At 48.2% G+C, this 25,664-nt stretch overlaps 2 protein-coding genes across 6 annotated transcripts; both read left to right on the top strand.

Annotated features, from left to right (window-relative positions):
• The first annotated feature begins 30 nt into the window (after positions 1–30).
• Positions 31–4,358, top strand: LOC105497939 (S100 calcium binding protein A1). The gene is made up of 3 exons (XM_011769485.3): positions 31–157; positions 2,175–2,328; positions 4,017–4,358. The coding sequence occupies exons 2-3, from the start codon at positions 2,188–2,190 to the stop codon at positions 4,158–4,160; spliced, it is 285 nt and encodes a 94-aa protein (XP_011767787.1). The 5' UTR covers positions 31–157; positions 2,175–2,187; the 3' UTR covers positions 4,161–4,358.
• Positions 4,359–6,667: 2,309 nt separating this feature from the next.
• On the top strand, positions 6,668–18,578 carry CHTO (chromatin target of PRMT1). 5 transcript variants are annotated; one of them, XM_011769490.3, is made up of 7 exons: positions 6,668–6,946; positions 9,156–9,237; positions 10,881–11,034; positions 11,640–11,723; positions 14,531–14,717; positions 15,523–15,660; positions 17,341–17,742. In XM_011769490.3, exons 2-7 carry the CDS (start codon positions 9,173–9,175, stop codon positions 17,544–17,546), a joined length of 834 nt encoding a protein of 277 aa, XP_011767792.1. In that variant the 5' UTR covers positions 6,668–6,946; positions 9,156–9,172; the 3' UTR covers positions 17,547–17,742. The 5 variants fall into 5 exon arrangements, with proteins under 5 accessions (XP_011767792.1, XP_011767798.1, XP_011767797.1 ...); XM_011769496.3 differs by lacking the exon at positions 15,523–15,660 and having other exon boundaries at positions 17,341–18,578; XM_011769495.3 differs by lacking the exon at positions 11,640–11,723 and having other exon boundaries at positions 14,534–14,717.
• The last annotated feature ends 7,086 nt before the right edge of the window (positions 18,579–25,664 follow it).

Genomic DNA, 25,664 nt, shown 5'->3' with positions numbered 1-25,664 from the left:
CCCCACAGGGTGTTCGTCTGTGAAGGGGTGGAGTCGGTGGGGGGGTCAGCGGGGGAGGGACTGTTGAAGACAGGTCTCCACACACAGCTCCAGCAGCCACATTTGCAGCCTCGGCTATCTGTCCAGAACCTGCTCCCACCTCAGGCCCAGGCCGACGGTGAGTACCCTGCCCCACCGGGCTAGTCCCTGGCCTGCCAGCTTCGGGGAGAGGGGTCTTCTGAAGGGCTCCAAGAGGCTGGGGCCCATAGCACTGTGGGGCACTAAGGATCTGGGAGGAGTCAGTCAGAGTGAGGGCAGTTTGGGATTTGGGGGAGACAGGGTTTGGAAGGTGGTGATGAGAGACAAATGAACTGAAGGTCGGAGAGAGAGCTGGCAGCTCAGCAAAGGAGGAAGTCAGTGGGGAACCCACCAAGAGCTTCCTGGCCACCTGGCCCTCCCACAGGGAGCCCTCAAGTCCCTGCCAAGGCCCCCTCTGTCTCCCAGGTGTTGGGAAGGGCCCCAGCCCTCCCCTGCCTCGCCTCCTGTGGGGTAAGAAGAAGAGAGCAGATACAACAGCTGTTTCTGCCCCCACCTCTCTTGCCAGCCTTAGTCTCTGCCACCCCCACCCTGCCTTGCCAAGAGCTCAGGTCTCTGGGGAGTCTGGGGGTGGCAAGGCGAAGCTCCCAAGATATGGGGAAGTGGGGGATGGAGGGTGCTGTACCCCTTCCCAACGCTACCTCCACAGGACCTCCCCTTTCTCCTCCTCCCCTTTTTGGCCCAGACCTCTTGACTCCTCTTTCCCCCAATTCTTTCCTCTTTGTTTTCCCATCTGCCCTGCCCCCAAGTCCTCTCAGAACTGCCACCACATAAAATCCCAGGCTGCTCTAGGGCTCCAGGCGACCTCCAGCTGCCCCTCTGGCATGGAGCAGGTAATCAAGCCACCAGCATCCCTCCCTCAAGCACCCCTTATCCCCTCATCAGCCACAGCTTGGGTTCCATCTCCCCCATGTCTCTGTGACAACCGCTTCTCAGGTCCGGAGTTCAGATGACACTCACAAGGGCCCCATTGAAGAACTGGGATGTCATTCGATCGGGGCCATTGTCCAGCCCCCTAGGCCTGGGGAAGGATGGGGACATCTGATCCGAGACACCTGAGCTGCGCCCCCTGGGGTTGCGGAAGGCCAGACTGTCCCAGGGCCAAAGGAAAGAGGCCCCCCTTGGCAGTCTTCTCTCTCAACAGACCCCTCCTTTCTCCTTTCTTCTCCTACTCTCTCCCAGCCCCTTGAACTCAAAGGACTGCATGCTCTCAGCCCTTTATCTCCCCCAACACATACCAGCCCCATTCCCCTTGCTCCCACTATCCCCAAATCAACCAGGAGAGAGCAGTCGCAGGGACAATGCCTGCAAGTCTCCTCTCCCCTTCCCTGGGAACCCTGGCTCCAAGGAAAAGGCTCAAACATTCCTCTCTCCCCTTCTGCCACCCACTAGATGAAAGGGATAATTTTGCAGAAGCAATGGGAGCATACCCCAGAGAAGCCAAAATGACATGTTCAGGAGAGAACAGAGTTGAAGGACCAAAAGGGGCCCCCAGCTGCTGACAGGAAACTCAGAGTCAGTGAGACCTCCCTCCCCTAGAAGCCTTAGGCCACCCGCCCACTGGGGCTGCCACCCCCTCTACCAGGCTGACCGAGGGTACCAGACTGACTTCTTGCTAGGGGTGGGCAGCAGAGGGAAGGCTGTAGTGGACACCCCAGCCCACCACCCTCAACAGCAGAGCTTGGCTATACTAGGCAGGCAAGGTCCAGGGTAAAAATAGAGCCAGAGGAAGCATGGCCTCGTCCTGTGACCACCCCTGCCTGCCCCACCCTCCTCAATCCCTGCCTGGGCAGCCACTGCAGACATCTACCACAGGCCTCTGGAGCCAGCCCAGCTCCAACTGCTCTCTCTCCATGCCCTAACCCTGATTCCCTTTGGCTGGGGTACAGACTGAGGGACATGGAGAACAGGTCTGCATTTAGGTCTGCTGGGGTTTCCCTCACATTGTAAAATCTCAGGGAAAGATCAATTGCAGTTGGGCTTTAATCCCACAGTTATTTGAGCTGTCAGCCAGGGCCAGGCCTGAGGGCTCCCCTCACCTAGACCCTGGTACTCTGGGCCTGGTCCTCAAGGCTCACTTCCATGATGGGGGTGGGTAGGTGCACTGCTGCAATGGGCTCTGAGCTGGAGACGGCGATGGAGACCCTCATCAACGTGTTCCACGCCCACTCGGGCAAAGAGGGGGACAAGTACAAGCTGAGCAAGAAGGAGCTGAAAGAGCTGCTGCAGACAGAGCTCTCTGGCTTTCTGGATGTAAGTACACAGTGGTGGAGTGGGAGTGGAGTGGGTGAAGGTTGGGGGAATGGGGTGGGCACCCCCTTGCTGTCTCCCCACCCCACCTCCAGCTCAGCCCAGCCTCCTTCTTTCCTTTACCAGGCTTCTCTCCTGGATTTTTCCAGGCTCCCCTACTCCAGCTGGGTCAAGTCAAAATGCCCCGGTTTATTGATCACCAATATGTTATTGATCACTATAACAAGTGTTAGGCCCTGTGTAGATTCATCAGTAATAAGACTCACAGACTAGAAGGGAAAGATTGATAATTAAAAGTAAACCATGAACTCCAGGAAGTACACAGAGCCTTAATAGATGTGCCAGAAAGGGTTATGAGAGATTATTAACCTGATTGAAGTAAGATGGCTTTCCTGAAGAGGTAGCACTTGAGCCATGGATTTCCATTGGAAGATTATCTAGGTAAATGCAGACATTTTAGGAGGAAGTAACTGAATGAACAAAAGCACAAGAGAAAGAAGAATGTGGTGCATGCCAGTAGTTTTATTCGACTGGCATGAAGGATATAGAAAAGTAGGCTGCAAAGGCTAACCAGGGCCACAAAGTAAAGAAGCCTCAGGATATGATAGAAAGTGCATCAGTTTAGGCCGGGCATGGTGGCTCACGCCTGTAATCCCAGCACTTTGGGAGGCCGAGGCAGGTGGATCACATGAGGTTGGGAGTTTGAGACCAGACTGACCAACACGGAGAAAACCCGTCTCTACTAAAAATACAAAATTGGCCAGGCGTGGTGGCGCATGCCTGTAATCCCAGCTATTCGGGAGGCTAAGGTAGGAGATTGCTTGAACCCGGGAAGCGGTGGTTGCAGTGAGCTGAGATCACACCATTGTACTCCAGCCTGGGCAACAAGAGCAAAACTCCGAGTCAAAAAAAAAAAAAAAAAAAAAAAAACGCCGGGCGCAGTGGCTCAAGCCTGTAATCCCAGCACTTTGGGAGGCCGAGGCGGGCGGATCACGAGGTCAGGAGATCAAGACCATCCTGGCTAATCCGGTGAAACTCCGTCTCTACTAAAAAATACAAAAAACTAGCTGGGCGAGGTGGCGGGCGCCTGTAGTCCCAGCTACTCGGGAGGCTGAGGCAGGAGAATGGCGTAAACCCGGGGGGCGGAGCTTGCAGTGAGCCAAGATCGCGCCACTGCACTCCAGCCTTGGCGACAGAGCGAGACTCCATCTCAAAAAAAAAAAAAAAAACAAAAAAACAAAGAAAGTAAGTGCACCGGTTTTGAGGTTTTATTGGACTGGGTTCAAATTCCAGCCCTGCTACTTTCTAGCTGTGGGACTTTGGGCATATTTATTTAACCACCAATTACCAATTTGTTTCTTCTCTAGAATGGAAATAATGAAACATACCTCACGTTATTTGTATTAGAATTAAATTAGACAGTGCTTGTAAAGCTCCTAGTGTAGTGCTTGCTGTATTGTAGGCACTCAACATACGGTAACTGGTGTTATTATTATTCATTCTGCCAGGTGAAAGAGCTTATGCTGTAGGCAACAGGAGCCCTCAAGAGTTTTGAGGCCCAAAATAGTCCCATAATTCAGTGCAGTTCCTCTCGCTCATCTCTGCCTCCTTCTCCTCAACCACCCCCTTGCCTCTGACTCAGTGCTGTACCCCTCCCTATACACCTCCCTCTTCCTCTCCTCCCACCACAGGCCCAGAAGGATGTGGATGCTGTGGACAAGGTGATGAAGGAGCTAGACGAGAATGGAGACGGGGAGGTGGACTTCCAGGAGTATGTGGTGCTTGTGGCTGCTCTCACAGTGGCCTGTAACAACTTCTTCTGGGAGAACAGTTGAGCAGACAGCCACATTGGGCAGCGCCCTTCCTCTCCATCCTCCCAGATCTGCCTCTTGCCCCTGCTTCCACCTCATCCCACTTATCCCTCTCCATAACCCCACCCCTGCCCACCCCACCCACACACACACCAAGGGCGCAAGAGTAGCGGTCCAAGCCTGCAACTCATCTTTCATTAAAGGCTTCTCTCTCGCCAGCCATCCGATGTCTGTCTCCTCTGGGATCTGGAAGTGGGTGGATCCCACTTCCCTTATTTGGGGAAGTGTCTTATTTAGAAAGAGGTCAAGGTGCATTACATCTTCCTACTTGAGGAAAGCTCAAGGTCCAGGAATGTGGGGGTTCAAGGTTCCAGTTGGAAGTCGAGGAGACATCACCTTCTCAGCTATAAAACCAGGGGAAGAAAGAATCTCCTTTCTTTCTTTCTTTTTTTTTTTTTTTTGGAGACGCAGTCTGGCTCTGTTACCCAGGCTGGAGTGCAGTGGCACGATCTCGGGTCACTGCAACCTCCAACTCCCGGGTTCAAGCAATTCTCCTGCCTCAGCCTCCCGAGTAGCTGGGACTACAGATGCCTGCCACCATGCCCAGCTAATTTTTTGTATTTTTAGTAGAGACGGGGTTTCACCACGTTGACCAGGATGGTCTCGATTTCCTGACCTTGTGATCTGCCTGCCTCGGCCTCCCAAAGTGCTGGGATTACAGGTGTGAGCCACCGCGCTTGGCCAAAATAATCTTCTTTCAATCAACGAACATTTACCTAAGTGGTACTGTGTGTAAACACTGTGTAGGAACTGAGGCTCCAGCATTAAGCAAAATAACCACGATCCTTACCCTCACATGGGCCTTACACACACACACACACACATACACACAAGTGCCAGTGCCAGGAAGGAAAATGAAAGGGTCTTCACGTGCCTATGGGGCGGAGAAAGGGTGGGCAGGGACAGATGTGTCATTCTCTCATTACTCAAACATATGCACACTGTATTGTGCACATAGCCATTAGAAAAATCCCTTATTGAGGCCGGGCATGGTGGCTCACGACTGTAGTCCCAGCACTTTGGGACACAGAGGTGGGCAGATCACTCGAGGTCAGGAGTTAGCGACCAGCCTGGTGAAATCCCATCTCTACTAAAAATACAAAAATTAGCAGGGCGTGGTGGCACGCGCCTGTAATTCCAGCTACTCAGGAGGCTGAGGCAGGAGAATCACTTGAACCTGGGAGGCGGAGGTTGCAGTGAGCCGAGATGGTACCACTACACTCCAGCCTGGGTGATAGAGCGAGACTCCATCTGCAAAAAGAAAAAAAAGAAAGAAAGAAAGAAAGAAAAATCCCTTAATTGAGCAGGACACATAGCTCATGCCTATAATCCTAGGACTCGGGAGGCTGAGGTGAGAGGATCACCTGAGCCCAGGAGGTCAAGGCTGCAGTGATCCGTGATTGATTGTGCCACTGACTCCAGCTTGGACAACAGAGCCAGACCCCGTCTCAAAACAACAACAACAAATCAAAAAGCGAGAAAAGAGAAATCCCTATGTAGGTCTGCCACAAAATAAACACGGATGGCAGGTGTGGAGGGAGGATATGGAAGCGCAATCGAGGACGCAAAGGTGCACCCCCCGCAAGAAGGATTAAACAGTATTTAGGCCAAGTTGGGAAGGGGAGGAAGTGAGGAGGAAAACATGGACGGGCGGTGGTGTTGGCCAGCGCAGGATGGGAGAGGAATGTGCTCCCAATACTGGCCTCCTGGGCCTTGGCGGGAGCATTTACGGCACTTTACAACTCTCAGACTGGGCGACTGGCCATGAGGGGAAAACCAGTGCAAATTCCCCAGGCCCAGTTGTCCGGAAGAAGACGAGGCAGCCGGGCGCGGTGGCTCACGCCTGTAATCCCAGCACTTTGGGAGGCCGAGGCGGGCGGATCACAAGGTCAGGAGATCGAGACCACGGTGAAACCCCGTCTCTACTAAAAATACAAAAAATTAGCCGGGCGCGGTTGTGGGCGCCTGTAGTCCCAGCTACTCGGGAGGCTGAGGCAGGAGAATGGCGTGAACCCGGGAGGCGGAGCTTGCAGTGAGCCGAGATCGCGCCACTGCACTCCAGCCTGGGCGACAGAGCGAGACTCCGTCTCAAAAAAAAAAAGAAGACGAGGCAAGTCCGCGTAAAGATTTTTAGACGGTGTACCTTGCCTAAGGCACAGAGGGGCAAGGGAATTCGGAACCCAAATCCCCTCTAAGACCCTGATTACTAACTAGTAACCCAGGAGGTTGCAGCTTAACCACTACGGGAACTTGAAGTCCCGGCACGCCCCGATAGGGCCATTGCCACGCCCCCAGGGGGCGGGGCACTGCTTATACCGCAGAGATAAAGTTTGCTGAAGTTCACCCTAAGGCTCCGCCTCTGATCCCTGCGCAGGCGTAGCTCAAATCTTTCACGCCCTCTAGTCGTGAGCGGATCTGACGCCTGACGTAATGGCGTAGACGCCATTTTAGCCGGTCCCACAAGCACTGCATGTGGCGGCCATTTTGTTTTGGACACCGAGCCGGAGCTGGCGGCCGCTGCAGACGAAAGGCAAGAAAGGGCAGGCCGGGTGAGCAGACGGATCGGCCGGCTAGACAGCCAACCAGCAACAACGAACTGAGCTCGCATACTACCGCTTACGCATCTGACCAACCGCCCATCTAGCTAACCCGAGCCCCTCCACCGTCAACTCAGGTTCGGCCGGTCCCCGGCCCGCCTGCCGGAGCCGTGGTGGCAGCCCCGGGAGGAGCACTGGCGTCTGTTTCCTTCGGTGAGTTTCTGTAGGGAGAAGGAGCGGGGTGGCGGGGTCTTGGGGAGCGGAAGGGGCTGGCGGACGCGGAAAGGGGGTGGTGGCATGTGGACACAGCTACGGTGTTGGAGCGTGGAGGCCCGGGAGAGGAGGCGGAGCCCCTGCGAAGGGGCGGGGGAGGGGCTGAACTGGAACCTGGTGGCGGGACTGATGGAGGTTGGGGTTTGATAGGGATTAAAAGGAAACTTGGGTTGAGCAAAAGTGGAAGTCTTGATAGGGCTTTGAGGATGGTAGGGAGATTAAGAAATACAAGACTTTGAGGAATGTTGGAAATTAATGGCGGCTTTAGGGTTAAGTTTTGTGGAGGGCTCTTTGCGAGCTCATTCCCCAGGTGAATTTAGAAAACCTTTCCTACGCACTCCCCGAGATCATTAGTTTATTGTTACAAAAGTCTCTACTTGATTCTGGAGTTGAAAGCCAATTTTTAAACTAGGCTTTTTTTTTTTTTTTTTTGAGACGGAGTGTCGCTCTTTTTGCCCAGGCTGGAGTGCAGTGGCACGATCTCAGCTCACCACAGCTTCCGCCTCCCGAGTTCAAGCGATTCTCCTGCCTCAGACTCCCGAGTAGCTGGGATTACAGCCATGCGCCACTACGCCCAGCTAATTTTGTATATTTAGTAAAGACGGGGTTTCTCCATGATGGTCAGGCTGGTCTCGAACTCCCAACCTCAGGTGATCCGCCCGTCTCGGCCTCCCAGATTGCTGGGAAAACAGGCGTGAGCCACCGCGCCCGGCCCTGCCTATATTTTCACTCTAGATCAGTAGTTTTCAACTTTAACTGCACGCTAGAAGCACCTAGGTAGCTTTCCCTCCACCCCACAATTGTTCATTTCCAAACCTCGTTACTAGAGATTGTGGTTTAATTGATCTAGGCCCAGATATCTGTATTTTTTATTTTTTTAATTAATTTATATTTTTATGGAAACGGGGTCTTGCCATGTCGCCCAGGCTGGTCTTGAGCTCTAGGGCTCAAGCATTCCGCCCACCTTGGCCTCCCAAGGTGCTGAGATTACAGGCGTGAGCCACCGCGCCCTTTGAAAGCTCCTTGGATAAGTCATATGTAGTCAAGGTTGAAAATGACTGCTCTAGAGAAAAAGCCAAACTCGACCGGGCGCGGTGGCTCACGCCTGTAATCCCAGCACTTTGGGAGGCCCAGGTGGGTGGATCGGGTGAGGTCAGGAGCTCAAGACCACCCTAGCCTACGTGGAGAAACCCCGTCTCTACTAAAAATACAAAAACAATTCGCCGGGCGTGGTGGCACATGCCTGTAGTCCCAGCTACTCAGGAGGCTGAAGCAGGAGAATCGGTTGCACCGGGAGGCAGAGGTTGCAGTGAACCGAGATCGCACCACTGCACTCCAGCTTGGGCAAGAGAGTGAGATTCCGTCTCAAAAAAAAAAGGCCAGACTCCATACTTTGATTGCTAAATTGGGTTCTGCCGTTTTTGAGAATTTCCTGGGTATTTTCTGGGCCTTGGAGTTTGTTTGGGGTTGGTTGTTTTAAAGAGATGGGGTCTCTCTCAGGCTGGAGTGCAGTGGCGTCATCACAGCTCTTTGCAGCCTCCAACCCCTGGGCTGTAGCACTTCTCCCACATCAGCTCCCCCTGAGTAGCTAGGACCACAGGTGCTGGCCACCATGCACTGCTATTTATTTATTTATTTATTTTCTTAGTAGAGACTTGGTCTCACTTTGTTACCCAAGCTGATCTCTAACTCCTGGCTTCAAACCATCCTGTGCCCTCACCCTCCCAAAGTGTTAGGATTACAGGTGGTGAACCACCACGCCCAGCCACCTTGAAGTTACAGTAATGTGAGGTAACTGCCATAGAAATTTAAGCACTTTTGCACTTTTGCTGGGCATGACACCTCATGTCTGTGATCCCAGCACTGGGAGGCCAAGGTGGGAACATCCTTTGAGGCCAGGAGATTACAGCTGCCGTGAGCCACTGCAGCCAAGATCATGCCACTGCATTCCAGCCTGAGTGACAGAGTAAGACCCTCTCTCAAAAAAAAAAAAAAAAAGAAAAATTTAAGCACTTGAAATGTGCCCTCATGTGCTCTTAAGTCATCAGTGATAAGGCCTTTTTATTTATTGTTGACTTGGGCCTTGCCACTTATAGAAATGATGTGGTCACCATTGTGATTTGCTCATTTTACGTATTGTCCTTTGTAGATTCTCGGGATTTGAAGATGGCTGCACAGTCAGCGCCGAAAGTTGTGCTAAAAAGCACCACCAAGATGTCTCTAAATGAGCGGTGAGGCAGCCAACAGCAACTTCAGCTCCTTCCTAAGAAAACATTACTTAACTTGGCCCTGGGGTCCAGTGCACAAAGCCAGTTTTAAGCTAAATACCAACAGAAGGCTACAGACCTCTGTTCTTAGTTGCATCTCATGTGGTACACAAAACAAATTGGGCGGTTGTTTCAAAACCCCTTATCAGTAGACTTTTATGTTAAGCTGTCTGAAATATTTATTTGGTGGGATGTATTTTAAAAGACTCCTAACACCCTCCCTTTTCACATTTTTTTACATTGATACAGGGGTCGTGCAGCACGGTAGCATGGTACCCTGGCTACAGTAGGCTTGCTGCCCAGTCCAAGGCCAGCAGTGTTGTGTCTGGCCTGTAAGAGGCAGGTAGCAAGCCATGAATATGTCCAAAGGTCCTTGAATGTCGTTCTTGGGCCTTGTAAGAGGCACTTGCTTTGCTCCATTTCACTTTCTTTCCATTCTGCTTTTAGTTTGGTTTTGTTTTGGATTCTTTTACAGTTAAGTGTTCTTCTCTTCCATTCCATTACACTTCCTTGACAGAAATAATGAGTCTCTTCACGGGCTCATAAATGATCGAACTAATCTAACTTTCAAAAGTAACTACTTGGAGTCAGAAAAAGTGATGATTTGAGACTAAGAAAAGTAAAAGTATTTAAAGGCAGTTTCTATTTTTGACAACTTTGTTCATTAAGAGTCCCTTTGGCTGGGCGCAGTGGCTCATGCCTGTAATCCCAGCACTTTGGGAGGCCAAGGGTGGATCACAAGGTCAGTAGTTCAAGACCAGCCTGGCCAACATAGTGAAACCCTGTCTCTACTAAAAATAGAAAAATTAGCTGGGCGTGGTGGCGCATGCCTGTAATCCCAGCTGCTCGGGAGGCTGAGACAGGAGAATCACTTGAACCCATGAGGCGGAGGTTGCAGTGAGCCAAGATCGTGCCACTGCACTCCAGCCGGGGCAACAGAGAACAGAGTGAGACTGTTTCAAAAAAAAAAAAAAGATTGCCTTTGATCAGTGATTTCATTAAGTTGACTTTAGACCACTGGAATTTACTTAATGTCTATTTTTGCCCCTTCTGAGGCATGTGTGCTTCTCTCCTTATCTCTTTGGCTATAGGCTAATTATTTATGTTTACATAATAATATTTATGTTTGCATGTTACTGAGTGACATATTTTAAAATGTGATACACTCCTATAATTTATGAGAGTATGTTAATTGCTGTGAGCTTTGAAGGTGCTCTAGTCCTTCCTCATATTTGGCCTTAGAATGCACCTTGGATCCCCCAAGTTTAGGCTTTCTTTGTTTGTCTTTGAAACTATATCTTCTGTCTCTTGTCATATCTGCTTATTGCGTGTTTTTCATACCTTCCACCTCTGTAAAAGCTGTTACCTGAGCCCTTGTTATCACTTTTGGTTGAATGTGCTGCACTTAGCTGCATTTCTGAGTTTCTGATTCTTGCAAGTTTGTGGAAACAGAGGAGTCTTTAACCCACATCAGCCTTGATCTAAATGTACCACTTTACTTAAAAGTTCGTGGGATCTGGAGCTCCTGGTCTAGCAAGCCATGAAAATGCCAATAAATGTTTGTAATAAAGCTTTTATTTAAACATCCATTTTGTTCGACCTTGAAGCTTTACTAATATGCTGAAGAACAAACAGCCGACGCCAGTGAATATTCGGGCTTCGATGCAGCAACAACAGCAGCTAGCCAGTGCCAGAAACAGAAGACTGGCCCAGCAGATGGAGAATAGACCCTCTGTCCAGGCAGCATTAAAACTTAAGCAGGTGAGAGAATGGGTCTTAATGCTCCAGAAGCAGCTGGTGATCTCTGTCAGGGAGTCCACTGAGGCTGTCAGAACGTGATGGATGATTGCAAAGTGGCTCAGGGCAAAAAACTGAAACTTCTCTGGAAGAAAGAGAAGTTCAGAGAATTCCAATTTTGGCAGGTACCAATAAGTAACTTTTTATTGTCTTTCTCTTTTAGGGAGTTTGCCATCTATGTGGCCTGTTTCTGTTACCAATGAGTATTAATCTTTTGTTTTCTGATCTTTAACCCTTAACATAAATTAATGGCTTATTCCACAAAGAAACTTTATTTCAGCTTTAGATAATCTCACAGCATCCTTTACTCTCTGTTAAATGATTTACCCACCAGGGAAATAATTTTATTCTTGTTCCCCTAGTGCAGGGAGTTTGCATGGCCTTAGTCAAAGATTTTCAATGCTAAAATATACAGAGTAGAGTGACCTTCATTTCCACAGCACCTAAAGTTTTACCAGTAAAGTGGAGCAAGAGTACTGAGTAATTTGAGTTAGGGGTTCTCTTTCAAACTTACAGTGAGAGATAATCCTATTCAGACCTGAATAAAACCTACTCTTTATTATTCATAGAATTTATATGCAAGTCCGGACAGTGGCTGTGGAAGGATATGTCCAAGCTGTGGCTGGGCGTCTGGAGGGCGGTGCCATGCAACTGTAAGGGCTTTGGTAGCATTGCATGGCTGTGCATAAATTCAGCAGTTAAATATAACACCCTTACACCCCCACCCTGAACCACTGGGCTCACTGACCAAAAATAAACAAGACTTTCTGCTTCGGCTGTCTTAAGCCTTGGAGTGACTGGATTCCTCCCTGACTCAGGAAAGCAGCAAAAGGCACCACCATTTTCCAAGAGTAAATGGAAATTGCTGAAGATGAGTCTCTGACAGATCATTCCAAAAGACCTTTCAACAAGAAGCTTTAAGTATAGGCTCTGCAGGAAGTAGTCCCGATCCAGAGTAGTAATATTCACTAGAATTTTTTTATGTGGTTTTGTTTTTTTGAGATGGACTCTCACTCTGTCACCCAGGCTGTAGTGCAGTGGCGCAATCTCAGCTCACCCGCAGCCTCCACCTTCTGGGTTCAAGCAATTCTCCTGTCTCAGCCTCCCAAGTAGCTGGAATTACAGGCACCCGCCACCATGCCTGACTAATTTTTGTATTTTTAGTAGAGACGGGGTTTTGCCATGTTGGTTCAAGGCCAGAATGGTCTTGAACTCCTGACCTTAAGTGATCTGCCTGCCTCAGCCTCCCAAAGTATTTGGATTACAGGCATGAGCCACCGTGCCCAGCCAGAACTTTCTATAACGATGGAAATGTTCTGTGTTTCCTATCTGGTACAGTAGCCACTAGCCACATGTGGCTATTGAAAACTTTAAATGTGACTGGTGCAATTAAGGAGCTTAATTTTTTTTTAATTTAATTTTAGGCCAGGCCTGTAATCCCAGCACTCTGGGAGGCCAAGGCAGGCGGATCACTTGAGGTCAGGAGTTCGAGACCAGCCTGGCCAACACAGCAAAACCCCATCTCTACTAAAAAAAAAATTAGCCGGGCATGGTGACGCACACCTGTAATCCCAGCTACTCGAGAGGCTGAGGCTGGATAATATCTTGAACTCAGGAAGTGGAGGTTGCGGTGAGTGGAGATAGCACCACTGCATTCCAGCTTGGGCGACAGTGAGACTCTGTCTCAAGAAAATAAATAAAATTTACTTTTAATTTAGGCTGGGTCTGGTGTCTCACACCTGTAATCCCAGCACTTTGGGAGGCCTAGGCAGGTGGATCACCTGAGGTCAGGAGATCAAGACCAGCCTAGCCAACATGACAGAACCCCATCTCTACCAAAAATAAGCCGAGTGTGGTGACAGCGCCTGTAATCCCAGTTACTCAGGAGGCTGAGGCAGGAGAATTGCTTGAACCTGGGAGACGAAGGTTGCAATGAGCCAAGATCGTGTCATTGCACTCCAGCCTGGGCGACAGAGCGAGACTCTGTCTCAAAATAAAAATAATAATAATTTAAATAGCCACATGTAGCTAGAGGCTGCCTTACGCAGCACAGCTCTAGAGTGAAAACTAAGTGGTAGAGTTGACATCCTTAAGTTTCCTGTTAATATTAAAGGCCAGTATTGGTGGCAGTTAAGGATTGGAATGGATAAAGAACTTCCGAGCACTGTACAGTTCTCCCTTTAAAGCACAAAGCTTGGGAAATTAATATATGCAGGATAACTGAATGCAAGAGACTTGTGGAATGCAGTCTGACCTCATAATTGTGTGTTAATCAGGGGAGTAATAGGACAGGCTGTTATGGTTGGTTACACCTACTTATGCTAGATGCATAATGTTTGGAGCCTTTCCCACTGATTAGAAGCAATTTATGATCTTGTGCTAGAAAGTTAACAATAATGCTTCACAGCATGTTTTTTGAGAGGTATGATTAGAAAACACACACACATTGGTAGTCACTTCTGGGTGGAGCCTGAAGGGGCCATAGAACTTACTTTCTTTCATATTGACTGATGACTTTATGGACGATTAGGCTTGCTAGGACCTTGGTTGTGTTCAGGGCTATTGCTGTCCCTTTTTCCATTGAAGGAATTTAATTCAGATGTAGTCTTAATGGTTTTCTGAGAACAGATTCTTAAAAATACTCTATCTCTGTAGTGTGTCCTTGTCCTCGTATATGGCCCTGAGTTCTGTAATCACCCGAATAATTCTAACATATGTTTGGCTGGCTGGCTGTGGAGATATATTGGAGTTACATGTTTATTTTGAATTTAAGGTCATCATATTGTTTTAAAGGAGCTGTTTGCAAGTGCAGGCATGGAATTAGGGATTTTTAAGAAATGAAAGGAGGTTTGACTTTCTTGTGTTTATTTACATCTTAAGGTAAAAAGTGGACCGTCTGGAAATAGATTCCCAGAGGAAAAATGGAGCACACGGGCCTCTTTGAGAAATCAATGTTGTTGTTAAGTGACAAGAACTCAAGTGAACTTGTAATTTAAGTTTTGCCCAGAGTATGATGAACTTCCTGTGGTGTTTGAGTAAGCCTTTGAAGACAGTGGTAGTCCATGGGCAGGTATGAATCAAGTCATATAATCGTCAACCTGTAGTTGAAAAGCAGTACAATCCAGGATTGAACTATAGAATGTTCTTACTGAAACTTAAATTTCAACTGGCAGTGTATGACATACGTAGCCAAACTAGTGAGGTAATTTGTGGAGATGCCCATTTCATGGGACCACCCTTGAGTTTCTTGGAGTTTCTGCTCTGGATCAAAATTCTGCTGCTTGTATAACATGTTCTGAGGCAAAGGCTTGCTTCTGGTTTGGGATCCTTATGACACCCACAGCAGGTTTATCTCCCTTCACGCCAGCATCTCACTTGCTTCTTTTTCTCTGCACTTTGAGTTGCCAAATCCTGTTGGATTGCTTTTTTGATCTCAATCCCCTAACACCTTTTCTTCCAGAAGAGCTTAAAGCAGCGCCTGGGTAAGAGTAACATCCAGGCACGGTTAGGCCGACCCATAGGGGCCCTGGCCAGGGGAGCCATCGGAGGACGAGGCCTACCCATAATCCAGAGAGGCTTGCCCAGAGGAGGACTACGTGGGGGACGTGCTACCAGAACCCTACTTAGGGGCGGGATGTCGCTCCGAGGTCAGTGCTGTGTACCCTGATAATTGTCGGGCCCTACTCCCTTCCCTTTTCTCTTGGGCTGCTTATGGACACGTTCGTTTAACATCTTTAAGCCTGAATTTGTATTAATATAATAACTTGTGAAATCACATATTTTTAATAGTGTTGCATGTCTTTTATCGATACCATTCCTTTTCTGATAATGTGCAATGGTGAGAGGCTATGACCTGCGTAACAACAGGTAATTCATGTCATCTCCATTCCATTTTAAAACACCCTGCTGCTGCTTGAATCAAAGCACATTCAAGTTCTAGAAGTAAGTCAAACGTAAGAAATTTATAGGTCTTTTGACCTGTATCTTAACTCTTTGTTCCTGGTGCTAGTAAAACACTGATACAGCTGGAAAAAGAGGACAAGTTGACCCACAGCACTTACCTATGTATGTTCATTTGGGGCACTCTTGTTCTGTTCCCTGTATAGTTCTTGTTCCCTAGAATAATCTGTTGAGATCAGGAACCATAGCATTTATTTTTAAATTTACCATAATACTAGGCATCTATCTGATTATTCAGTAGATATTTATTAAATGTATGCACTTACTGATTGAATTAACTCCCAACTTCTTCCAAAAATGGATTTGTGGTCAGACTTGTTGAATTGATTGAATAAAGAGTAGCTTAATCTATTTGCAGTATGCAGCTTGCCCCAACCAACCGAAAAACTAACTCAATTACCCTCATTTAACCCTCACCGCCTTCCTTTGGTTAGAATCTACTTTGTGTCTCTTGGATTTACCTGCATATACATTGTATGCCTCCTCTCCAAGGTCAAAACCTGCTCCGAGGTGGACGAGCCGTAGCTCCCCGAATGGGCTTAAGAAGAGGTGGTGTTCGAGGTCGTGGAGGTCCTGGGAGAGGGGGCCTAGGGCGTGGAGCTATGGGTCGTGGCGGAATCGGTGGTAGAGGTTAGTCAGCTACCAACTTCAGAGAGTAGCTCCCCTTTACTTTCCTCCCTTAAAAACTCAGAGCCACCTTTCTGCACAGCTTCAAGTCATAGGCAGGCTTCTTTGTTTGTCTTGTTTTGTTATTTGAAACTGGCTTATTTTTCAAATTGCCATGCTGGTAGTGCAAAAGTCTCATGATTTTTCCAAGAATCAATCAAGTGCATATTATAGAGCCAGATTATACACCATCTTCCTCCAGGCTCTTGCAAATTTAAATTGTACAGTTGAAAATACCCCTCAAAATGGTCAGTTTAGGTTTTACCTTTCTCTGCCCCTGCCCCACCACACACCACCATGTAGCTCCAGATCCTGGTTTGAGTCACATGAGAATATAGAAGAGAGAGAGGTACAAAGATGAAGCAGAGTTAAGAGGGTGGTGAGACTTGGAGCTGGGCATTGGCTCTGAAACCAGATAAATTCAGTGTCACATTTTTGCCTGTGGAGATGACTTTTTTTGCTCAAGGTAGAGAGCAAGATGGAATTATCATCAGTTAACTAACTGGCTCTTGTTGATAATCTTGCCTTTGAAATTTATTGAAGTCTGTCTTGTGACCTCATGACCCAGATTGGCAAAGAGTTGAATGGTGGTGTTGCTGTTAATACTAAATCTCATGGGAGCCTTCTGGTTCAGAGCTTAGTGGAAAACTTCCAACAACACCTGTTCAGGAAAAAAACACTATTGTAGCCCCTGTGTATATTTGCTTTGGTTCTCTTAAAAGGTGTCTTGGGTCTTCCATAACTTCTGACCTTGAAGTTGCCAAGGAATAACTTAGAAAATTTGATAACCAGGGGCTTGTTTTCTTCTCTCCCATTATATGATACTTGGCTTACTGAGTGAAGTGCGAGCTAGTTTGGGTTTCAGGATGAAATAACATGTTTCCAAATTATCTTGACTTGGATTCTGATAGAGAGACATCACGAGGGTGGCAGAGACTAAAATAACTTTTCAAAAAGCTGAGTTTGTTTTGTTAACTGAATTCAGACTACTCAGATAACCACAATTGTCAGTTGTCATAAGGTAACTAGAATTAGAGGTAGAAATAGCTAGGACAACTCAAAATATTTTTTCAAATCTCCCCTACATTGTTCCTATGTCAGAAAAACTCCTCAGTCTCCTGACACATGAGGTCAGTTAGCTCATTAGACTTGATAAGCTTAAGGAAAGATGAGATGACTTTCCAGAAGGGTCTCCAGTAAACTTAATTTGAAAACTGTCTTATCTTCACACCCCTCATTCTCTGTGCCCTTGTTACCACCTCTCTATCTTACTAAATGGGGTTATCTATCACGTATTTTAATTACGAACTTAGTGAATCTCAAATATTAGGTAATTTTATCTTAGGATCGATTAAGGTTTTTTAAAATTATAGTTGTCAGTTAATTATTTTCCTTTATTGATAGAATAAAAATGGTTAAAATAGCATTTAGAGATGATCATGTGATAGAGGATTCATTATGTGTGCTTTCCATGTGTTGCTTTCTACCCAGTGTGTTTCCTGTTTTTCCAGATTTCTCCTCTTTGCCCTGCCCTTCAGCTTTTCTCAGCTAGGTCCCACTGCTCTAAGGGGCATTTACTACAGCACCTATTAAACTTACTTGTAACTGTCTCTTTTTTTTTTTTTTTTTCCCCCTTTGGGCTAGGTCGGGGTATGATAGGTCGGGGAAGAGGGGGCTTTGGAGGCCGAGGCCGAGGCCGTGGACGAGGGAGAGGTGCCCTAACTCGCCCTGTATTGACCAAGGAGCAACTGGACAACCAATTGGATGCATACATGTCGAAAACAAAAGGACACCTGGATGCTGAGTTGGATGCCTACATGGCGCAGACAGATCCCGAAACCAATGATTGAAGCCTGCCCACCCTCCCATGAGAGACTCCTGTTAGTCAACACATCTGTAAATAACCTTGAGATAACAGATGAGAAGAAATCTGATTGATGCTGGATGGACCTATCACAATAGGTTGTGGACTTACTTGCCACCAGCTTGTGCATTTAGTGTGTTACTTTTTGATACTGTGTTGTATGAAACCCTTTTGTCCTTTGATTTGGTTTTTTGTTTTTTGTTTTTTTTTTGGGGGGGGGGTTCCCCTCCTTTGCCCAGACTTCTCTTTGAACACGAATGCATTAGCCTTGTGGCTAGAACATCCTCTTCCTACCTCTGTCTCCCCTCACTTGTCATATGCTATGACATGCTAACATTTCTTTTGTTCATCTCTGTTGCCCCCACAGAAAGATGCCAGAAAAACCGGTCAGTGTTCCTCCCTGATGCTTAGGTTTCTGAGACAGGGTTCTGTTACATCCTCTTTGATAGCCTATTTAAAATATTTAGAAAGTCTGGAGCTCAAAAATGCATTCTTCCACATTGATAATTTAGTAAACTGAGAACATTGACATCACTACAGGGCAGCATAAGAGGTTGCTTACCTGTGGTAGCAGCTCTGATTTGATTGAAGTTGCTGTCATGTACATTGACACCACATATACCATAACCAGCGTGCTGGGTTGAATTGCACTTTCTACCCTTGTATGAGATTTACAAACTTTTCTCCAGGGTGTGTATCATGGCCAGAGGGATACTATAGGGTTGGTTTATACTGCAATATAGAGGAAGAAGCCATTTGATTTGGTAGGTGTGTCAGAAGGAAGAATGATGGCAGACGAACTGCTGGAAGAGGTCAGAAGATACCCATGCTAAAATGCAATTACATCCTCATGTTTATCCCAAACTAATTTTGGACTTTCCCACTCATTAGCTTTGTTTCACCTTTATTTCCCTTGAAGGTTCAATTAAGTTCAACCATATTCTATCAACTGTTCCAGTTGCAGTGGAATCTTGTATTTCTGGTTCATTATAACAAATCGTTTGCTCAGATCCACCCAGGACTCTCTTTATTTGGGGTGCCTCAAAATGCCATGGCTACTTTAATGATGTCTTTTTTTACTTTTTTTGTGACAGAGTCTCGCTCTTGTCACCAGGCTGGAGTGCAGTGGCGCGATCTTGGCTCACTGCAACCTCCAACTCCCTGGTTCAAGCGATTCTCCTGCCTCAGCCTCCCAAGTGGCTGTGACTACAGACGTGCCACCACACCCAGTTAATTTTTGTATTTTTAATAGAGACGGAGTTTCACCATGTTGGCCAGGATGGTCTTGATCTCTTGACCTGGTGATCCGCCCGCTTCAGCCTCCCAAAGTGCAGGGATTACAAGCGTGAGCCACTGCACCCAGCCACTTTAATGATGTCTTGATATACCCCTTGTGTGGTTGAGAGTCTCTTCCTACTTGCGTTAAAATTCTGGAGAGCCTGTGGCTTTGAGCAGAAGGTGAAGAATTTGACTTCCTCGGAGCTCTGCAGAAATAATACCACGCCCACAAAAACTCGAGGAGGATTGTCTTGGGCAACATTCTGGGCCCTTGGGCCCTGGCACATACTTCCCTTTTTCCCTGTGTTGCGGAAGAGAAAAGAACCTGGTAGCGCCCAGCCAAGCCAGTTGTCGTTGGGCTGCCTTTCACTCTAAACTGCTAGGACGTTGTACTTACTGGGGACTGGGAAGGAAATTTTGTTCAGGACAACCCCAAACTTGAATCCTGACTGATGTGGGGTGTCTGAAGGTGCTAAGGGAGATGGGCAGTGGGCGTCTAGCAGAAGGCTACAGGTTGGACAGTGACTGCAGAACTGAACCCCCAGTTCAGCTCCCTCTGCCTTTTCCAGTGCTAAAGCACGACGACTTCCCCTTCCCCAACAACCCCAACAAGTGCAAAACGCCAGGCTCCCTCCCACCCCAGAGGAGACTGATGCTTAAGAGTTCTATATGGCCGGGCGCGGTGGCTCACGCCTGTAATCCCAGCACTTTGGGAGGCCGAGACGGGCGGATCACGAGGTCAGGAGATCGAGACCATCCTGGCTAACACGGTGAAACCCAGTCTCTACTAAAAAATACAAAAAAAAACTAGCCGGGCGAGGTGGCGGGCGCCTGTAGTCCCAGCTACTCGGGAGGCTGAGGCAGGAGAATGGCGTGAACCCGGGAGGCGGAGCTTGCAGTGAGCTGAGATCCGGCCACCGCACTCCAGCCTGGGTGACAGAGTGAGACTCCGTCTCAAAAAAGAAAAAAAAAAAAAGTTCTATATGAAGGAGGTGACTGCCATAGCCTAGGCTTCCATCTCTACCTCCTCTATGTCCTTCCTACCTCATGAAAGAGTTTATCCCCAAATTGCCCCTCAGTGGGGCACAGGAAACTCTATCAGCCAAGGGTCCTCCAGCCCCACCTACTGCTTGCTACAGTTCCCAGGGTCTCTTGAGGCCTGTGTCCCTGTCATCCTCAGTCACTGGTTGTGTGGGACAAGGTGAGTAAACCTGACCACCTCTGGGTCAGCCTTTCATTCAGCTGCCATGTGCTGACGGCTTGCCATACCAACGAAGGCATCCTTTGTGAGGATGGGAGCACAGGGAAGAGGTCGATGAGCTGGATCTTGTAAGACAGGAAAGTATAGAGAAAAGAATATTGGGCCGGGCGCGGTGGCTCAAGCCTGTAATCCCAGCACTTTGGGAGGCCGAGACGGGCGGATCACAAGGTCAGGAGATCGAGACCACAGTGAAACCCCGTCTCTACTAAAAATACAAAAAATTAGCCGGGCGCGGTGGCGGGCGCCTGTAGTCCCAGCTACTCAGGAGGCTGAGGCAGGAGAATGGCGGGAACCCGGGAGGCGGAGCTTGCAGTGAGCCGAGATCGCGCCACTGCACTCCAGCCTGGGCAACAGCGTGAGACTCCGTCTCAAAAAAAAAAAAAAAAAAAAAAGAATACACCAAGCAGAGGGAACCAAGTGTAAAGGTACACTGCTGAAAGAACACCTGAGGCTGGGCGCGGTGGCTCATCCCTGTAATCCTAGCACTTTGGGAGGCTGAGGCGGGCACATGACCTGAGGTCAAGAGTTCGAGACCAGCCTGACCAACACAGAAACTCCCATCTCTACTAAAAATATGAAATGAGCTGGGCATGGTGGCACATGCCTGTAACCCCAGCTACTCAGGAGGCGGAGGTTGCAGTGAGCTGAGATTGCGCCATTGCACTCCAGCCTGGGCAACAAGAGCGAAACTCCGTCACAAAAAAAAAGGTTCTGCTACTATGGCTAGCTCCATGCACCCAGCAGGGATTAGGGTAGAGGCTCCCACTTATGCCTGGGTGGGCTCTCCCACCTACATCACACCCTGGCTAGTGACCCAGTCAGGTGTGCTGGGGACTCTGGCTGACCACCTGTTCCAGGGGCAAGGAAGGAAGGAGAGGGGAGCATTGTGAAGCAGGGCAGGATGACTCCTGAGGGTGGAGACTGAGGCCCTGGACAGACCCTTAATGGTGGCAGCAGCCCCCAGTCATAGGCCTCAAACTGTGTGGGCAACCTGGGACAGCTAAGATCCCCATGAGGTCTCTTTAAAGGATTCCCTAATTGCTCCATTTAGGCTTGGTTTTTGGGGGGTTTTTTGTTTGTTTGTTTTTTGTTTTTTGTTTTTTTTGGAGTCTCGCTCTGTCGCCGGGCTGGAATGCAGTGGTGCAATCTCCGCTCACTGCAAACTCGCACTCCCTGGTTCAAGCAATTCGGCCTCAGCCTCCCGAGTAGCTGGGATTACAGGCATGCACCACCACGCCCAGCTAATTTTTGTATTTTTAGCAGAGACGAGGTTTCACCATGTTGGCCAGGATGGTCTCGATCTCCTGACCTTGTGAGGATTACAGGCATGAGCCACTATGCCGGGCGATTTAGTTTCTTACCCTTTAGTGTAAGTGATTATCAGCTCAAGATTTAAACATATCCATGAGGAGATGGGAGAAGGGGTTCCCTCAGAAAGTCCTAAAGCTTTCCTCTGGAATTTTTTTTTTTTTTTTTTTTTTTTGAACAGAGTTTCACTCTTGTTCCCCAGGCTGGAGTACAATGGCACAATCTTGGCTCACCACAACCTCTGCCTCCCCAGCAGCTGGGATTACAGGCATGCGCCACCACACCTGGCTAATTTTGTATTTTTAGTAGTGACAGGGTTTCTTCATGTTGGTCAGGCTTGTCTTGAACTCCTGACCTCAGGTGATCCGCCCGCCTCAGCCTCCCAAAGTGCTGGGATTACAGGCATGAGCCACTGCACCCAGCCTCCCCTTTGGATTTTAATTCAAAGCATATACTCTCAAGGAGTTTAATTTCAAGCGGAAAGCCAGTTCAGACAACAGAGAAGAGAAAGGAGATGGGGGAATGGTAGACGGGAAAGATAAAAGAAGAAAGGCCCCTAAAGTTTTCCTCAGCACTGCCAAGGCAGGACCTCACCTTCAGCCTCTGACCCTTTTGTGATAAGCAGGAGTCCTAGGGTCTGGCCAGATATTCACCCATGGGGGATGTGGGGGGATGGCAGCTCTCCAGGAGCACCAGTTAAGATAGCTAGAACCACAGACCTGACTGCCTGCCCTAACCCCTCCCAGCTCCCGCCTCTACTGCTGCCCCTCCGGTTCTTCCAGTGAAGCATGGTAAGGCTCCCCAAACAGAGGTTTGGCCTCCCAGAAAGCAGGATGAACCAGGAATATCCTCATCCCTATCCTTTGGAGCTCACAGAGGCCCAAAGAAGTCTGACTCTCAGGTCTTCCTCCCCAGTTAAAGGCATTACCAGACACCATTCTGTGAACCCTCTCTCCCACAAGAAAGGCCTTCTTCTAAGTCCCACCCAGGCTCTACCCAGGGTGCAGGCTGCGGGTGGCCTCCAGGCAGAGGGCACTATGTGTACTGCCTGAGAGTATAGCATGTTCCCGCAGAGCTTCCACATGGGCCTACCCCAGAACCCACCTTGAGGTAGCCAGCAAGAAGGCAGTTCAACCTAAGCATGGGCAGAACAGAGTCAGAAGAGAGGGTCTGAGAGGTAGGGAAGAGCCAGCGCTTCCAGGAGATGAGAAGAGACCTAAAGTCTACAACAGAAAGGCTTGTAGTCACTGAAATCCCAAAAGCACCCAACTCATCACCCCAAGATTTTATATATATATATATAAAATCTTGATTATATATATATATATATAATCTTGATTATATATATATATATATTCAACAATGTCTGGATCTCAGACCTGGTGGCTAGGGCTCTTCCCTATGTACTCTAACTCTAGGAGTAACAGCTGCTCCTAACATCTGCTCTTCCTATGTGCTTTAGAGTTCTCTCTGCTTATTAGCCAATTCCTCATTACTCCAATCCCCCGTTATCAACTGGAGTTGATAATTCTTTACAGTAAACTCTCCCTGTTGATACTGTGTCATTTGTCTCTCTTGATTGGACCCTGACATACAAACAGCATGGTGGTTGTATGTGCAGTCGTTGGTTCTTAGGAGTAGTTCTTAGGACCTATATCTTCAGTCTCTCTGGAAAAGCCAAGGCCTGGAGGAGGGTGGGCCACAGCTGTATGATACAGGTGAAGGCAGGGAGGAAGGGGGTTTTGTGCTGAATACCTTGGGCCTAGAGTGTGATACATGTTTAGAGAATGAAGAATTACACTAGCACTGGCCTTCAACCTATTATCAAACTTCAAGGATTCTTCAAGACCCTTGCCCAGTTTTCCTCACAAGTGTCCCAGGAACAAAGGAGAGAGTCTAAAATTCCTTTCAGCACTAATTTTCTCTAAGCAGGCATATTATGAAATCTGACTGGTATTTTAGAATGCAGACTGACCTGGAATATACAGACTACAGGCAAGAAGATCAGGAGGCCTTTGCAATAGACCCCATGAGAGAGAAAGGTCAAGAAAAAGGAAAGCATAAAAACAAAACACATGCTTTTCCTCAGAGAACCAGCCTTTGAAGTCAGATTACTAGATAACCATACTAAAAAAATTATTTGTTGTTGCTGGGCACGGTGGCTCACGCCTGTAATCCCAGCACTTTGGGAGGCCGAGGCGGGTGGATCACCTAAGGTCAGGAGTTTGAGACCAGCCTGGCCAACATGGTGAAACCCCGTCTCTACTAAAAATACAAAACTTAGCCAGGCGTGGTGGCAGGCGCCTGTAAGCCCAGCTACTCAGGAGGCTGAGGCAGGAGAATTGCTTGAACTCGGGAGGCAGAGGTTGCAGTGAGCCGAGATTGCGCCACAGCACTCCAGCCTGGGCAACAAGAGTGAAACTCCATCTGGAGAAAAAAAAAAAAAAAAGCTAGGCATGGTGGTGGGCGCATGTAATTCCAGCTACTCGGGAGGTTGAGGCTGGAGAATCACTTGAACCCGGGAGGTGAGCGGAGATCACACCCTTGCACTTCAGCCCAGGCAACAAAGCAAGACTCTTAAAAAAATTTTTGGGGGGTTGTTTATCTGAAATTCAAATTTACCTGGTGTCCCAAGTGTTTTGTTTATTCTGTTTGCTAAATCTGGTATTAGGGAGCATTTAATCTAAAGAGCTGAAGAGGCACCTGAAAGGACAGTGGCCTAACCCAAGGGCTTCTTGTGCAAACAGTGGACCATCAACCTCCAAGGCCCTTTCCCAGCCCAGGTCAACACCTGTTTTCTCTCTCCAGTACAAGCCTTAGAGATTTCAACACTTTTCCATTCCTCTTCAACACTGTCACCACTCTCTCCCCTGGGCTTCCTTTTCCCAAGGCCCAACTATGAAGCAGGTTGCAGTTGCCTTGCCACTTACTCCCAAAATAAGCTCCTAGCCTCTCACAAGAGCGTTACTCTAATCACCAGAGAGGAAGCTACAGGGACACAAGCGTAATCAACGACAAAAAGTGTATAAGGTTGTTTTTGGGGTGTGTGTGTGTGTGTCTGTGTGTTTTAGACAGAATCTTGCTCTTTCACCCAGGCTGGAGTGCAGTGGCATGATCACAGCTCACTGCAACCTCTACCTCCCAGGCTCAAGCGATCCTCCCACCTCAGCCTCTCGAGTAGCTGGAACTACAGGTGTGTGCCACCATGCCCAGTTATTATTTTTTTAATCAAGTTTTTTGTAGAGATGGGAGTCCCCCTGTGTTGCACAGGCTGGTCGTGAACTCCTGGCCTCAAGCATTCCTCCCGCCTCAGCCTCCCAAAGTGCTGGGATTACAGGCGTGAGCCACCCCACCCAGTGTAAGTGTATAAGATTTTAAAAGTTATCACAGTTGGGGCTGGGCTTGATGGCTCACGCCTGTAATCCCAGCACTTTGGGAGGCCGAGGTGGGAGGACCGCTTGATCCAGGAGTTCAAAACCAGCCTGGGCAACACAGAGAGGCCTCGTCTCTACAGAATTTTTTTTTTTTTTGAGACGGAGTCTCGCTCTGTCGCCCAGGCTGAAGTGCAGTGGCCGGATCTCAGCTCACTGCAAGCTCCGCCTCCCGGGTTCACGCCATTCTCCTGCCTCAGCCTCCCGAGTAGCTGGGACTACAGGCGCCCGCCACCTCGCCTGGCTAGTTTTTTTTTTTTTTTGTATTTTTAGTAGAGACGGGGTTTCACCGTGTTAGCCAGGATGGTCTCGATCTCCTGACCTCGTGATCCACCCGTCTCGGCCTCCCAAAGTGCTGGGATTACAGGCTTGAGCCACCGCGCCCGGCTCTACAGAAAATTTTAAAAAACAGTTATCATAGTTGGGGTCTCAGGTTTAGAGCTGCTGACCACCAAATCTCACAGTGATTCAAATGCCTTATCTTCCTTTATTACCGAAGATGAAGCTTGAGGTTGAACATTCTGGTGCCTATTTATCACTATGGATGCCTTTGCCTGTCCTCCAGAAGCATTTCTGCACATACATCCTTCCCCATGGCCTAGGGAATTGGGAGCCACTGGAACACATTAGAGCCTAGGAGACAGATGTAAATTATCTGGAAAGCCATGAAAAACCACACCGAATCCAAAAGGAATCATTGTCTTCATAAGCCTCAGGAAAAAAGAAAACCATGGAAGGTTGTCTTGAGGCCAGGAGTTCGAGAACAGCCTGGGCAACATAGGGAGACCCTGTCTCTACCAAAAAATTTTAAAAATTAGCCAAGCGT

This window comes from Macaca nemestrina, chromosome 1, assembly GCF_043159975.1.
Source record: "Macaca nemestrina isolate mMacNem1 chromosome 1, mMacNem.hap1, whole genome shotgun sequence".
NCBI classification, from domain to species: Eukaryota; Metazoa; Chordata; class Mammalia; order Primates; family Cercopithecidae; genus Macaca; species Macaca nemestrina.
This window is presented reverse-complemented; position numbering and strand designations above follow the sequence as displayed.